The sequence below is a fragment of the Mesoplodon densirostris genome, chromosome 14 (genome assembly GCF_025265405.1).
Source record: "Mesoplodon densirostris isolate mMesDen1 chromosome 14, mMesDen1 primary haplotype, whole genome shotgun sequence".
NCBI classification, from domain to species: domain Eukaryota; kingdom Metazoa; phylum Chordata; class Mammalia; order Artiodactyla; family Ziphiidae; genus Mesoplodon; species Mesoplodon densirostris.
Genome location: NC_082674.1, coordinates 72552121 through 72569192, shown reverse-complemented (window position 1 = coordinate 72569192; position 17072 = coordinate 72552121). Strand labels below are relative to the sequence as shown.

The 17072-nt window shown below is 46.4% G+C and overlaps 1 protein-coding gene across 2 annotated transcripts in view; it reads left to right on the top strand.

The window, feature by feature from the left end:
* Nucleotides 1–17072, top strand: part of LOC132502197 (lipoyltransferase 1, mitochondrial-like) — a 130063-nt gene that overhangs the window by 96208 nt on the left and 16783 nt on the right. The window contains exon 1 of one of the 2 annotated variants that reach the window (XM_060118033.1): nt 1263–2187. The exons of the other annotated variant lie outside the window; for it this stretch is intronic. Coding sequence (XP_059974016.1) covers nt 2168–2187 — 20 coding nt within the window. The 5' untranslated portion in view covers nt 1263–2167. Of the gene's footprint in view, nt 1–1262; nt 2188–17072 lie in introns of those variants that run through there. 2 annotated transcript variants of the gene reach the window in all.

The window sequence follows — 17072 nt, the reverse complement described above, 5'->3', positions numbered from 1 at the left end:
ACACTTGGAAATCAAACTCACGTCTGATTTGTTCCAGAGCCCCCATTCTTTCCATTTTGCTGCTTTGCCTCCCAGAGACGTTTTTGCTTTGTCATAAACCGCAGAGCAGAGTGTGGCACTTTTAACGAAGGAAGAGTTTGCCAAATGAAAAGCAGATTAATGAGAGATTTGGGATGCTTTGCAGTAAATAAATCTCTTTCAGAATTCTCATGTTCTCCCACTCACATCGTTAAAGCCATAACAGTAACAATTACCTCAGCCTGGTTGAGGCCGTGTGGGAGTGTCTGTCGCCCTGGGAAGACACTGGGGACCCACAAAACTTTCCTTGAGCTGACTGAGCCATAGGTCAGAAATTGGATATATCAGAGGTTGGCTTTCCCCGTCAGAGCCTCGTCTTGCCCCTCCTGTTTCTGGCTGTGTCTTGAAACGCGGTTACCTGATTAAAATTGGGTCAACATTAAGAATATTAGACATGTCAATGTCAACCTGTTCTCCGAGACTTAGAGCACCATTTGAACACGATTGCCCAAGACTTGAGTAGAGTCTATCTTTTTTCTTTTTAATAATAGGTAATCTTAGCTATTCCCTGGGAATTAAAAAATACCCCTTTGAAACTGAGAGGCCAGAGCAGAAATGTCATTATTTCTAGATGATACACAACTGAATTTAAAGCCAAATGCTCACATTTATATTCAAGAGGAATGTGTGTCTACTTAACGCTGGTGTTGAGGGTCTGGGGGATGTGAAGACAAGCAAGTCCCGGGCCCTTTGTCTAAGAGCTAGGGAAATGGGGTGTAAGCTGTAATAATCTGTGCTGCGAGGGGAAACATAGCATTTACTGCCCATCCGCCACAGGCCAGGCATTGTGTCAAGTACTTTATACAAGGCCATGGCAAGATGGATGTCTTAGCCCCATTTCTAGGGGAGGAAAGCAAGACTCAGAAGAAGTTGTCCTGGGCCAACAGCACTTTATGCATATGGCTGAGATTCGGACTCAGGTGACTCTAATGACAGACCTGCACTCTTTCCCCTAGGATTGACTGTTAATTAGGCAGGATCCACTTAATGGTCTAACGCATTAGGTATCCTTCATGGGATTTAAAGATTCACGAAATTAGCTCACCGAGCTGCATAACGTTTTGAGATGACAATTTTTGACCTGGGGTATTTTTTTTTCTTTTCTTTTTTCTTTTTTGTTTTGGCAGTACGCGGGCCTCTCACTGTTGTGGCCTCTCCCGTTGCGGAGCACAGGCTCCGGACGTGCAAGCTCAGCGGCCATGGCTCACGGGCCCAGCCGCTCCGCGGCATGTGGGATCTTCCCGGACCGGGGCATGAACCCGTGTCCCCTGCATCGGCAGGCAGACTCTCAACCACTGCGCCACCGGGGAAGCCCCTGACCTGGGGTATTTTGAGGAGTCTTGGGCGAATCAAATAATTTTCAGCTTTTTCCAAGGAAAGTACAAAACAGAAAACTTTACCCATTTCTTGTGCTTTTATGTTGGTGGGGTGAGGCTTATGGATGGTCTTTGGGTGAGGGATAGAAGAGGTCTGGATAACCCAGATAGCTCCATTACTTGGTGAGAAATAATGGTTTTGAAGTATGACTTGGCTACTTTAAAGTGGCTGTATCAGCTCAGTAGGAGTTAGCAGTTTGATGTGGCTACCAAAAAGCCAGTCTTAAGAGAAGTATCTCTGGTGGGGGAGGTAAGAACCCCACTCTGCTTTGCCTTGGTCAGACCTTAGTTGGAATACTGTGTTAAGTTCTGGGGACTGTAGACTAAGATAAATATAAAGCAACTAGGACCCACATTCAGGAGAAAGTTTGGATCACAATGTGGAAATGAAATCTGGACGTTTAGGGAAATAGGGCTGTGCAGCTGAAGAAAAGACTTGAAGGGCTGAGATAACAGTCTTCAAATATTAGAAGGATTGTCTTGTGGAAGAGGAATGTTGATTTTTTTTCCTCTGTGGCCCTAAAAGATGCAACCAGAAGCCACAGGCTCTGGGGAAGTGGATTTGTCCTTACAAGGAAGAATTTTTTGTTCTATCTGCCTAAATATGTTTTATCTGCCTAAATATGTTGAGTTTTGTTGTTGTTTTAGAAAGTGGTGGATTCCCAGTCCCTGAAGGTCCTAGGACATGTGCCAAGTAATTACTTGGTGGAGCCATGGCAGAGGAAATTCAAAGGTACTGTGGATTGGATTTCACAAGCATCAAAGTCCTTCCCAACCCTGAGCATCTCAGTACCTGTGGACTGTCCTTCCAGGCTTTGCCTCCACCTTTGTCACTAGGGCTGGGGTATGTTTTGGGGGGATGGATAGATGGATGGGTGATGGGGAATAGGAAGAATGTACAATGGCAAAGCAGTTACTTGGTCCATTCAGATTTGGTCTGCCATTTTTAAATTTTGCCTTTCCTATATACTCATTTGCTTGCCCTAAACTCTGGGCACCTGGAGGCCTTTGCTGTAACTGCTTGTGATCCTCAACATCATACCCCATCTCATGCAATTGGGTTCTTATAAATGTTATTTGACAGTGATTTTTATCAGGTATCAAGTATTGTCAGGCTCCAATAGTAAGCGAATCTAACTTCGCTGTATGTACAAATGCTAGGTTTGTAAAGCTTGTGGCTGCCTCCCCTCTCTGGGGAAAGAGAGAACCTGAATTCTTTTCCAAATTTCAGTGAGATGGAAATTTTGGGACACCCATGAGACAGAGAACCAGTCAAAGGGCTTCACACTTAAAAGTAGCCTTAAAAATTACCCATATGCCAGTTGCACTACTCCCAGCCCCCTGTCAGGTAGCAATCTTCAACTGTTTTGAAAGATCTCTAGCTCTTTTTATCCAATTAAGGACTGAAAGTGATTGACAGAAGGTTTTTGCTCATATTCTACAGCTGAACTCTTGTGTCAACAGTAAATATTCCAGCAGAAGGAGTGGGGGTTTGATCATTTTGATTACAGGAAATAGGCTTTTTCATCATGGGATTTGTGAGCATTTCATATCCCTTTCCTCATTATGGATACACTGCCCATCCTTTGGAAGAGACACTAAGGTGTTGGTCAGATCCTGTTAACCTCATTTACTTCCATGAATTCATGTCAAGTGTATTATGTTCATGGAGGAGATTGTCAAAACCCTACCAAATGGGTTTAGAGGAAGATGGGGCTAACTTCAGATGACTTCTTTAGGCCAGAGGTTTTCCTAGGCACCAGTAATCATCTGATTCTGCTTTCTAAGGCTGCTTCCCTTACTTACAATTCATACATAGAAGCTAAGTCCTTGATGCAAAGGTGTTCTTTACAGCTGTGGGTTTTACCTCAATCTCTGGGCTCCTTGAAAAATAAACTTGGAATATTCTTCTCAACCCTAGTTATTTGAACTCTGAGTCTCAGCTCAGTTTATTAACATGATTAATTTGCAGTGGATCTCTATGTCTTATGTCCTTAATACATTGCTTCACACAGGGGCACCAGCTCAGGAAGATTTTGTCTGTTGCAAATTTATGAGGAAGTTGAATATTTATTTTTGGTACTTTTTCACCACCTCCCCAACATCTACCTCCTGATCAGATACCATTTCTTCTTCTTCCTGTCTCTATACATTTCCAATGCCATTAAAAAATGGCCCAATTCTCAGCCTGTTTTCCCCTAGTCCTTGCTAAAACAGTGGCTGATGATGGTTTAAGTTAAGGCACCACTTCTCATGAGGTTACTTGTATTTTAATAAAAATCTTTGAAGGGTAAACATTCAAAGTCCTGATTCTCTATGGTTAAATTTTAGGCAGTGTAAAAAATAGTTTTAGATGGAGACGAAGGGAGTTGGGTGGATTACACAGGACATGGGATGAACAGGGCTGTCACTTTTTTTGTTTTTTGCGGTACGCGGGCCTCTCACTGTTGTGGCCTCTCCCGTTGCGGAGCACAGGCTCCGGACGTGCAGGCCCAGCGGCCATGGCTCACGGGCCCAGCGGCTCCGCGGCATGCGGGATGCTCCCGGACCGGGGCACGAACCCGTGTCCCCTGCATGGGCAGGCGGACTCCCAACCACTGCACCACCAGGGAAGCCCGAGGGCTGTCACTTTTGTTCAGTTACGTGAACATGGTGACAGGCAAGCATAAATGCAGAGATGGCATTCCTGTGCTGGTATGGGGAAAAGGAAGAGAGGCCACTGGTCAGGACATTGTTTTGCCTAGGGAGGAAGAAGATCCAGTACTTTGGTAATTTATTTAAGCTTTTGTTTTTTTTTTTTTGCGGGATAGAGGAGCAAGTAGGGGAGCTCATACTTGAAGCCGAATCCGGCCTCCGTACCCTGACACTGAATTAAATCTCAAGACAGAGTTGTGGGTGAAGTAGAAGAGAATAGCTTTATTGCTTTGCCAGGCAAAGGGGGCTAGAGCAGGCGATTGCCCTCAAAACTCTGTGTCCCTGACCTGGAGAGGGTAGTGAGGAGTTTTATAGTAATCGTTCAAAGAGGAGAGCATGATCAGCTCATGGACATTTCTCTGATTGGTTGGTGGTGAGGTAAGTGGGTGTCAGCATCATCAACCTTACGGTTCCAACTGGTTCTGGGGTCTGCGTGTTTGTGGGTAGCACACCATTAACTTCTCCCACCTAGTGGGGGTTTCAGTATCTGCAAAACAGCTCAAAGATATTGTTATGTGTATCCCTTAAGGGGGAACCAAGACCCTGCCCCAAGGCTGCACTAGTGTTTCTTTTGACTATTCCTCCCTTGTCTCACATCCCCTCCCTTCTCTAATTAGCAACTGTTTGAACCTGCTCCTTGGAACTCAGGGAAGGTCATGGAGGCTGAATGAAGCCTATTTCCTGTAATCAAGAAATGGGGGACACCGATACAGGCTTTGTGCCCAGGAGCTCACAGGGTCCTGCTAGGGATCATACTCAGTGCAAGGAGATGTGGAAAATCCAGAGATAAGGAATCATGGCCTCTTACTTTCCAAGGGCTCCTACTCTATGTTGTGGGGGAAATCAGACACATTCATTAAGAGTCTGCCCGATTGAAGGATGTGAAAAGAGTTATCACAGAGGTACAACTAACATGCTGGGAAAATGTGTGGTCCATTCTCACTGGGATATCTGGAAGGGCTTCCTGTAGAAAGTGGGATTTTAATTGAACTTAAAAACAATTTGTACTTTGAAAAATTATAGTCTTGAAAGAAATGAGTTGAGCAAGCGCCTGTCCTCTGATGGAGGGAGGGAAGTCTGGCCTAGTTGAGTGGAGGCGGGAAGGTGAGTGTTACGCTTAGTCTGGAAAACTCGGCAGGGTCTTCAACCCTACGGGGCTTTGAACGTTCGGTTGACTATTTTCGGTTTTATTCTTCTCGCATTGGGAAGCCATTTAAGATTTAAGCAGGGGAATAATATTCTTAAAGAAAATAACTATGACCAGGATGAATTGAAGGGAGGGAGAAACGACATACTCATTTATCTACAATTTGGGGAAGAGAGGAAGATTATCTCCAATTCATTAGATGTGCATTGTATCAGCAGGAGGGAAATAAGTAGCATATCTTGATACATAAATCCTCCTCCCATATATGCATTCTTTTTCACCAGGGAGCAAGTATTTGGCAGCCAAGTTATCTTTAAAGTAATAATAAGAAAGCTATTTGGAATAAATGTTTCAGAACCATTTGTTACTTTGCACAGACCTATGAGCAAATAGGATTGAGCTAAAGCATTTACAGTGGTATGTGGTTCTGCAGGGGCCGCCACCCTATTATATACACTTATATCTTGGCTAACCTCCAGCTGTTGCCACTGCTATTAGTCAAAGAACTGAAGTGTCAACGAGCTAATCAAAATAGCAAAGTGGGAGTCAAGAGTTTTTCCGCCCGTTTCCTAAAGTCTTAGGAAGATTGTTTCCTTTTTATTCCTTCTATTCAGAACATAAAAGCCTCCCAGTCATCTAATCTTTACTAGGTCAAACATTTTAAAAGGCAGTGGGATTATTTTCCAGTTGCTTTTCAGTTTAAGGCAAGTGTTTTAGGGGCTTCCAAAGCCTCCCTCCTGAATCAATTTATGAAAAAAAAAGAAAAACAAAAAATGAAAGGCATTATTAACCCAACTACATTGTCTCGGTGTAAAAATCCTAACATATAGCATAGTGGGAAAAGGTTCTGAATCATGACCTAAGAGATGTGAGTTCTAGACCCAGTTTTGTGAATGCATAGCTTGGTGGTTTTGTCAAGTCTCCTATTTAACAGGGAGGGATTCGAATTTTCCTGTATGGTTTCTGTACTATGCAGTAGTAGTGTTCACAATTACTTTTGCCTAAGGAGTTTAGAAAATGGAGAGACACATGATAATGTTGCAGGAAGAGGGACCTCTTCCAGGGCCCAAGAGTGGGCTCTTGTCTACCACTCAGAAAAGAATTTTCTGAGGAGACACACGTGCTGACAAAGCAACAGACTTCATTGGGAAGGGGTGTCCGGGTGCAGAGCAGGAGGGGAGGGGACCCAGGAGAACTGCTCTGCCATGTGGCTCGCAGGCTCAGGTGTTATGGTGATGGGGTTCGTTTCTGGGTGGTCTCCGGCCAGTCATTCTGACTCAGGATCCTTTCTGGTGGTGCACACATTGCTCAGCTAAGATAGGTTCCAGAGAGAAGGATTCTGGGAGGTTGGTAGGACATATGGACAGGAGTCTCCTCTGTCCTTTTGACCTTTCCCTAATTCTTCCGGTTGGTGGTAGTTGGTTAGTTCCGCGTTCCTTACCAGGACCTCCTGTTTTACGATAACTCGTGAAAATGGTTACTATCGGGCCTGGTCAGGGCAGGCAGTTTTGGGCAGTGGTTTCCCTAAAAATAAGATTGTGGTCAACAATTTTGGGTGGAAGTGATGTGTGTTACTTTTGGGCGAGAACTCACACTGCCAGTGTGAGGCTCCAGAATTCTTTCTCTCTACAAAGATGACTGAGAGAGGTGGCTTTGTCAAGCTGGGGGCAGGAATAAGGAAAACGAAGAGCAGAACTCCTAGGCAGCCCATGATGGGCATGTACAACGAGCGGGAAATGAACCTTTGTTGTTTTAAACCACTGAGATTTGGAGGAATGATTCAAGCTTATTCCTTTTTGTTTGTTTGTTTGTTTTGCAATATGCGGGCCTCTCACTGCTGTGAGAGGAAGATAATAACAATGACAAGTAGCAAAACCTCTAAAATGGAGACTATACTCCATTATAGCCAATTAATGGGAGTGGGAAGCTCGGGCTCACTGTCCAGGACATGGAAATAAAAGCTGAGGATGCTCTGAGGCATCTCTTGGATCTCTATAAGCCTCCATCATTTCTGCTGAGTAGGGTTGACAGATAAAATATAGGCTCTTCAGTTAAATATGAATGTCAGAAAAACAACGAGTACATTTTTGAAGATAAGTATGCCCCAAATAGTTCATAGGATCTACTTATACTAAAAGTGATGACTTATTATTCATGTGGAGTTCAAGTTTAACTGGGTATCCTGTACTTTTAGTTACTAAATCTGACAGCCCTACTGATGAGCCACAATGGAGGCAGTTGAGGAGCGGTACGTGCTGGCTCTCGGACAGTCAGAAATGGCTCCAGCAGACCCAGGTACAGTATGAACTGCTCTTTGGATGTAGCTCAGAAGCCATGGCCAGCCCTTGACTGCAAGTACTGCCTCGGGTTTCCCTGAGGTGGGGTAAACCTTCCTCTTAATGGCCTTTGGGTAAGTCTGGAAGACCATATCCAAGGGGAGCCCCAAAGTCAGTTTCATCCTCACAACCATGTTTCCAATTCCTGGAATTGGCTGCATGTGACTCACAAGAGCTGAGGACGTTTGTGGAAATTGAGAGTGTCATAGCTTGAACCCTTTGTAGGTAAACTTTTGCTGTTGTGAGAGTTTGAACAGGAGCAATGTGAAAGACTCCAGGTCCCCAGGTAGATAGAAATAATCCTGTTCTACCTGTGTGTATGTGACAAGTCTCTAATAGTTCACAGAGCAAATATCTGGTCTTAGACTGATCCAAGCTTGGATGTTTCTGGTGACAAGGCAAGATCGTGAGTCTGAAGTTGACCTTTTATGGCTGAGGAGACAATAAGGTGGTCAGAAGGTCAATCATGGAGGAGACGTTGGCTTCATCCATTGTGCAGGCTTGTATATGTGGTTCTATGTAGATTGTGTTTCAAAGGTGGAGCTTGTTTACAAGTATGAACATTCTCTGACGTGCTTGTTGAACCTTCATACCCAGAGCTAGAGCAGTGCCGAGGCTCTAGAAATGCCATGGATATTCTGAGCTGTCAGTGGCATTTCCCAGGTACTGTTCCCTTGGTGCTGCTCCTGGAAATGTCCAAAGGGATTATCATCTGTCTTGTGGCGGGTCCTAGCATTGAGAAAGGAAGCTGCTGCACCAGGCTCAGAGGATCTCGGATGTGGTGGGAGGAGTAGTAGTACTACGACTCTAAATTGTATCACAGCATATCTATTCCATCTTGAGAGTGGGGTTGGGGGGTTATGAAGGGGGGCTTTTATTGTACTTTTATACATTGTACCCTTGAAACTAATTCAATTTTTTAAAATTAATTTATTTTCGGCTGCATTGGGTCTTTGTTGCTGCTAACGGGCGTTCTCTAGTTGCAGTGAGCAGGGGCTACTCTTGGCTGTGGTGCACGGGCTTCTCATTGCAGTGGCTTCTCTTGTTGCAGAGCATGGGCTCTAGGCAAGCAGGCTTCCGTCATTGTGGCACGTGGGCTTGGTAGATGTGGCACACGGGCTCTAGAGCGCAGGCTCAGTAGTTGTGGCGCGCGGGCTGAGTTACTCCGTGGCACGTGGGATCTTCCCAGACCAGGGCTCGAACCCATGTCCCCTGCATTCGCAGGCATATTCTTAACCACTGCTCCACCAGGGAAGCCCAATCATTCCGTTTTTTACAAAGAGAAGATTCCTAATATTATTCCAAAATTTTAAAAACATGTAGTTGGATAACACTATGAAACATTAACTGATATATTCTTTTATTATTTCTCTTTGCTCCCTGGATCCTTTTCCCCATCCAGTCAGCTAGGCACTGTGAGTTCACTGCATTAGGAAGGTAAAGACTCAGCAGAAATGAGGGAGAAAAAAAGAAAATTCTCAGCTTTGGAATGTTCACAACGGAGGCCACAGTAGAACAGGTGAGAATTCTGTGAACAAAAAATAAATGTCGTCTCAAATGCAAAAAAGTATTCTCTGCACTGGGAGGCAGGAGAGGGAGGGAGGGAAGGACTGAAGGAGAGAGATCAGTGTGGCGAGGGACATGGAGACTGTGCTTGAGGACGATATGCCCAGGAAGAGAATCAGAATCTGGAGAAGATTCAGCCTGCACGTGATCATTGCCTCCAGCCAGCCCCCTCATCTCAGATGTCGGGAAATTCGGAGAGAGAGTGGGAGTACGTCAGGAGGGCCACGCGCATAGTCTGTGTGGCAGGGGTTGTGGCCATTCCCTATTTGTGAGGAGTCCCCAGCAATTTGCAGCCTCTTCTGGAAAATGCTGGCGTATGTCTCTAGTGCTTATGTGAAAGCTTGTTCACAAACCTTGAAAGATACAGATGTAGATGACAGGTAGATGCATAGATAGAAAAATGTAATTAAATAAAAGCTCCAGGAAAGGTTTGGAAAATGCCCTTTATTGCATAGGACGCTTCTGTTGTCATATGATGTTAGACTGAGGGCCGGTCCCTTCATCCTCCTTCAGACCATGGCATTCTGTCTGCTACTCTCCCGAGGGTCCTTTCTTCTCCCTGGAAGGGATAAAGCAAATGAGGTAGAACAGGAAGAGACAAGCAGCACTCCAAGCTCTGCTGGTCAGGGTTACCCTCCAGCATTGCCTTAAAGCTCAGAGCCACACACACCACAGGGAGCTTGGCTCCAGATCAACGACCACGCAACGGAGGTTCTGGAACATTTCCATATCTCGGGGGACCTCATTTCCACGTGACTCTCTTTCATATTCCCCTTTGTCACAGAAGGCTAGGTCCAGTGGTCCGGGTGAGATCTCGGCTCAGGCCCAAGGCTCTCAGACCTCAAAGTTCTGGTCCTGCAAGGGCCCCTGTCCTCTCTTGAGACCACTCCTGGCTCTCTCTGCCGAGAAGGAGCTGCTGGCAGTACGTCCTCTAAGAGTTGAGGTCCATCGTGCAGACCCTGAGAAAACGCCTAGGAAAAGGCTCCACCTTCTTGTTGACGTCAACAGAGGTCAGCGCCTTTGGTAGTGCTGGGTGTGTCCCATCGGATGCAACTGCAGAGCCATTAGGTCAACCAGCACATGTGTGCGGCCCCTTCCCTTAGACTCCTCTGGGCCCTCGTGACATAGGCTCAGAAGACTGCCAGCCTCAAGCCTTACCTCTTCCAAGGCCACACCGTCTCCAGGATCTTCTGTCCCATGAATCTCAGTTGCTGTGTGGAACTCAAAAGAGAGAAAAGAGCCTGCCTGCGGGGTCTCTTCGGGCTGGGGCCTTCTACCTTCTCTTCCTCGTCCTCCTCGTCCTTCTCGTCCTCCTCGTCCTCCTCGTCCTCCTCGTCCTCCTCGTCCTCCTCGTCCTCCTCATCCTCCTCATCCTCAGAGGTGGTCTCGGGTTCCACACTGCCCTCCTCCTCAGGGGTGCTCCGGGATTCCACATTGCCCCTCAGCTGGGCCATGGTGAGATGAAAGACACGGCAGCTGAAGCCCTCCAGGACGCCGAACTTCACGTGCTGCTGGAGGATCTCCAAGGTGGGGAAGACCCGGCAGCAGGCCATGCACCTGAAGCCGGTCTCCATGGTCACCATCCAGTCCGGTGTCTTGGCCCTGGGTCTCTCCTGGACTGCAGGTGACCCTGATGGGCTGCCTGGCTCTGCCCTTTCCTCATACTCTTTCTCCTCCCCAGTGGGCTCACTGTCAGACAGGAGGCTTTCGGTGGACACATCAGAAGAGGTGTCAGTGGCTAATGCACACATATCCTCAGGAAGGGTCACTTCTTCTATCCTCAGCTGCTTTTCAGGCAACTCCAAGGGTTTCTTTGTCTTCCAGGAGACAGCTACACCCTTATTCACTTGTACCTGCATGTAGTATATTTTCATGCCCCTTTCCTCTTTGTCTGGGTGCAGATCGTTCGTACAGGGTGAAGAGGGCGAGGAGGAGACACAGTGTGATGGGGGAGCGGTCTCCCCTTCTTCCTGAACCTGGGCTAGGGGTGCGGTAGGCGGGGTAGTGTCTCGATGTGATCTCCGTATTCCTGAAAAAGGAAATTAAAAACATAATAACATGCATGGGCCATGCCGGAAGCTGAGGGAGCAGGTGTGGTAGACGAGGGAGGGACATTTGCATGACGTAGCTATGTCGTGAGCTTGGTGTCTTTTGGCCGTAGGATGGAGCGGTGTATCTGGTGTCATCTGTGGGCTTTTCATGTGCGTGGGGGGGATACTGGAGCGGTGTCTGTATACAGGGGTGTGGAGTATGGTGGTGAGGGCTGTGGTATGTGAGGGATGCGGCTGGATGCGTGTATGACAAGGAGTGTGAGTTTGGGAATATCGGTGGTGCATTCCTTGTGGAATGGGGCTGTGGTGCTTGGGGCTTCTGTGTGCTCTCAGAAGGGCTGTGCCTGGAGGGCGGATGTATGTGTGAGCTGTGTGGACCTGAGCTGGATGGTCCTGCTCTCAGGCTGGAGGTGTATGATGCAGAACTCTGTCCTTCTCTGGAAGCAAAGGCAAAGACAAAGCCTACATTTTCTTCTGAAGGTGCTTCATCCGGTCCCTCTTCCCTCCACCTCAAGCCCAGACCTTTCCGGCCCCTGCTCCTTGACTTCCCCACCATGGTAGTACCAGGATTCACACACACCCCCAGACTCAGCTAGGATCCACACCCTCGTAACAGCTCAGCCATCCTTCGCAGGCTCCTCCACAGAGCCCTCATCACCTCTGATGACCCTGGGTTTCCTCTCAGCCTCCCTGGGATCTGTGTGCCTCCTGCCTCACAGCCAAGCACCCCCTCACCTGAGGAGCCCTGCGCCCTTACCAGCGTAGATGAGCTTGCGTGGAGAAGAAGCACAGGAGAAGAATGTAGAGGCAGAGGAGACCTCCCCTGCCCCTGGGCTGCAGCCTTGGGCCACCACAGTGGATCCAAGCCGAGGGGGATCCTCTTGTGACTTCGAGATTCCTGAGGGGAGAATGAAAGGCTCAGGGTGGGTTCATCAGTCCTCTGTCCAGAAGTATTTACCGAGTGTCTGGCACGTGTCAGGTGCAGTGAATACACACAGTTGAGAGTGTGGTTCCCAGTGGATCCTCCAGTATTTAATTCCAATCAGTACTTACTCTGTCACTGTCTTGTTGGTACTGTAGGCCTCGGTGGTGACTGTGAGTATGTGGGAAGAGTGAGTGTTGTGTATCAGTTAAGTCTGTGGTAAGTGTGGGGTTGGCATGGGGAGCACGGTGCAGATGTGTCTTATCTGTGTCTGTGGCCTTTGTGTGCATGGTTTCTGTTCACAAGTCAGGAATTCTGGGACATGTAACTTTTCCTCATTACATGGTGTGGCTTGTATTTATGGTGTGTGTTCATTCACCAAGATTGAGTAAGCAGCTACTCCTGTGTATCTGGCACTCTTCCATTGTTCTAGTCTCTGGTAATGCTGCACATTCTAGTAGGGGAAGACACAGACTAAACAAAAATACAATAAATATATAATACCTGAGCTGGTGGTAAGTATATAAGGGTTGCCAGGCTTAGCGAACAAGAATACAAGGCACCCAGTTAAATTTCAGTTTCAGATAAACCCAGAATAATTTTTTAGTGTAAGTATTCCCATGCAGTATTTGGTCTTACTTAGTTTTAGTGTAAGTATGGCCCATACAATATTTGGGACATACTGATACTGAAAAATTACTTGTTCTTTATCTGGAATTCAAATTGAACTGGATAGCCCATATTTTATCTGGCAACCCTGACATGGGTTAGTGAGACTGTGGTTTACTGTGGTTTGTAGAAAGCGGGTCTGGCATTACTCAAGAATGTATTACATGGGCTTCCCTGGTCGCGCAGTGGTTGAGAGTCCGCCTGCCGATGCAGGGGACAAGGGTTCGTGCCCCGGTCCGGGAAGATCGCGCATGCCGCAGAGCGGCTGGGCCCGTGAGCCATGGCCGCTGAGCCTACGTGTCGAGAGCCTGTGCTCCGCAACAGGAGAGGCCACAACAGTGAGAGGCCCGCGTACCACAAAAAAAAAAAAAAAAAAAAAAGAATGTGTTACAAGTGTGGTGTGTATGACACGTGACTGGTTCTTATAGAGGTATTTAGCGATGGCTGAAGTTAGCTGAGTTTGTGCGAGATTTGAGGAGATACATATATGTATATAGTGTGTGTGTGTGTCTATATACATATCTCATCTCCAGCGTTTGGTGTTGGAGGAGAGGATTGTGATACAGGTGGGTTGTATGAGAACGTAGTAGAGGAGGGATCCGTGTATATATCTCCATGTGCTGTGTGTGGTTTACTAAGGAAGTTATATGTGGGGTGTGTGATATTTTTGCTGTATCAGAGTGTACATGGGTGTATGAGTTACTGTCTCATAAAACACCCCTAACAAGAAATCTATATACACTCTTACGTACACCGAGTGTCAGCCAGGTCCAGGCAGGGTGACAAGAAGTTTACCATGCAGACTTTATATCTGGTAAGCACTCTACCTCCATTCATCCCGCAGTCCTCTGCACTACCACACACACACACACACACACACACACACACACACACACACACACGAACATAGAGCAAAATATTCTGAATGGTCAGGGGCAGTCATTGCCTTCCCCAGCCTGTCCCAGCCACTGCCTGGAAATCTGCCTGCTGTCTAGAGCTCCATTCCCAGGGCCCATCCTACAGTCTCCAGGGCCCTGGGCCTGGTAGGAGCTACTGGGCTCTAATCTGGGGCAGAGGCCTCTAGCTGGAGCTCTGGGGTGACCACCCCTCTCCCAGGGCAAGCTACTCGCCTACATTTAATGCACGCAGGCACCCCGTGGCCCGTGGCTCTCAGAGCTTCCCCCAGGACCCTGAGGCCATTTCTCACCCCCGCCCACGCGGTCTCAGTCTCTGGAAAACCCTTCCCTTCCCTTGATCTCCTTTGGGAAATTCTTCCTGTTGAAGGAATAAAACCTCCTTGCTTTCAATATGACACCATCCCTAGACAAACAATCTTCTTTCGAAGTGCATTCCACTTGTTGAGATATTTTTCAACAGGGCCTTCAAGTCATGGGGCTTCTCTTTCCACTTTGGTAAAAGAGGCCAAGCAACTCATGGGTCTCTCTCAGCATCCTTGCATCCTTCACATCCCCCACCTCATGACCCCAGGGAAAGATCCAAGAGCATAAGAGAGAAATCGGGGACTGAGAAAAGCTGCACCTCTAGGTCTGTGCAAGCAGGATGCAGCCTGCTGTGAGTGCGACAAAGCTCCAGGCCCGGCTGCCCCAGGAGAGAGTCCTCAGACCAGCGGAGCTGACCTCCCATCTCCCAGGGGGCATCTGGCCGTTCTGTGCCGTCTCACACCACAGGGACCCTCCGGATGGATACGGCAGCATCAGTGAGACAAGGTCTCTCGCTCCCTGCCTCACAGGTGACACGTTCTCAGTCCCCCACTTCCTAGAGAAGGTTCAGTTTGGCAGAAACCCATGTGCCCCAGACAAGTTGCCCCCCACATACCTCCTCCGTTCTCGGCAGTTTCCTGGGACTCTTCATTTTCCAGATGTTTCCTCTTTTGTCGCCGTTCCATCGTACCAACTAGAAGTCTCCCTTAGAAGATGCCTCAAGAGATGTCCAACTCCTCCTCTTCCCTACAGGTTGGCCCTTGTTGGCTCTTGGGCAATCCGTTGAAATGATTCAATACAAACAAAACTAGTCAAGTCTCCTAAATGGCTGAAAAACTTGTGCCACTTAGTGAACCAGCAGTACTGCCTAGTGCTCACCAGGGCTGTTATGTTTGCAAGGTTGCCAGGCGCACAGCGGAATTCTGTGACCTCAGTGCTGACATCAGAGCATTCGGTGGACCTGGGTTGAGCACAGTGTCTGCAATAGCACAGGCCCCCTTTTCAAGAACAATTCCTTTTTCCCAGCCGAACCTTTCCCGTGAAAGGGGAAGGTTCATACCATATCTATTATAAATTGTATCATACCATGTCTGTTATAAAATTCACATTTTGATTGGACATCTTTGAATGTCTTTTCTAGAGAGATTTAATATGAATATTTTAAATGGTCTCCAGTTTCCCTGTGGATTATTGACATTTTAAACTCTGCACTTCAATTTTCCCTCAATACGTGTAATTTTGTCACGGCTATTTCTGTACTTAAAGATGAGGAACTATATAATTGATTTCTTCATTTTTTCCCCATCTCTTTCCAAGGTACTGTATTCGATTGTGTCTTGCGAATGAGTGAAAAATGCTAGTCCTTGAGTCAGGACATTGGGCCCTTTACCAAGTAACTCAACCTATCTGGGCTTCAGCTTCTGTATGTGCGATCAAGAGGCTTGGACTAGCTGACTTTTCAAATGCTGTGTTTCTTTGATTCACTCTCACTTACTGATCTGCTCCTTAAGAAGAGGGTCTGTTCTCATAAAGTAACAACAGTCTTTTCCTAACCTTGGGTTGGGCGGAGTTTAACTGTTCGTACTCAGTTTGTTAGTTATATTGCCTTCTACGTATGCTTAGCTCTAAATAATTTATATGGCTCTTGTGACAATTTTTAGATCTTCTTTTTTTCTTATTTTCTTTTACAGTTTCTAATTTGTTATCGCCAGTGTAGAGGAGCCTGATTGATTTTCAAAATTTATTGATCTTGTATGTGTGTGCCTTGTTGAACCGTCTTACTAGTTCCTGCTAGTCTATCTGTGGGTTCTTTTGGGTCTCCTAGATAAATGAGCATATTAAATGTAAATAATGTGTTCTTTGGATAAAGTTTATTTTATTTTATTTTTTTTTATTAGTTTCTGCTTTATAACAAAGTAAATCAGTTATACATATACATCTGTTCCCACAGTCCTTATCTCATGCATCTCCGTCCCTCCCACCCTCCCCATCCCACCCCTCCAGGCGGTCACAAAGAAAGGATTTCTAGTAAAAAAAAAAAAACAAGCTAGATGCATGGAGGTTCCCTGGGGGAAAGAGCTTGGGAGCATGGGTTTTGGGCATACCTGTTTCTAAGGCAGACAGTTCTATGTATGGAATGAAAAAAATACAAATTTTGAAGTTGTATACAGAAATGGTATCTAAAGCTATGGGAATGAAAGAGGTTGCTTATGGTGAATGTATAGTGTGAGACAAAGCAACTACAACACTTAGGAGCTGGGCAGCGCAGGGGGAGCTGGCTAAGGGGACTGAAGAGTTGGCAGAGTTGGTGGAAAACCAAGACAGGATAATGTCAAGATTGCCCACAAAAGTCTTTAAGGTGGAGGCAGTCAGCTGAAAGTGTAGATGAGGACTTGAAAGGTCCACTGGATCTAGCAACATGAATGGCACTAGTGACCTTAGCAAAACCACTTTTTTCTTTAATAGGGTCTTGGCTCAAATATTTACAGACTGGTTTTTCACCTCCATGAATGTCCAACAGGACATTTGATAGTGTGTTGGACGCTGAATTTGGGATGTCCTTCATTGTATGTGATGCCCCATGCATTGCAGGATGTCAAATGTCATAGCACAATCCAGTCATTGAGATGATAACACACGCAAACATTAATTACTCTGATTGAGAACTATTGCTGCTAAGACATCAGAGAATTGGAATCCCAAAATCCAAGCCAAGCCATAGTTTTAGCAGCACACCTGGGAATGGAAATCCACAAAGTCTTCCTGGAAGGGGTGGAATGGAACAAGTTTAATCAGGACAACAGCCTCACTTAGGTGTTTATTTGTTTTATGGAAGAATTCTACAAGCAGAATCCTAAAGTGAACATTTTTCAGAGTTCTGCCATTGTTTCTGATGAGACACTTTCCATATAAAAATATAGTTCCGGAGAAATAAGGATGTTAGGAGACCTTAGATTCAACATACCTATAAGATAAGACCTATAACACATGCATTGGTATTGCATCTAATGGT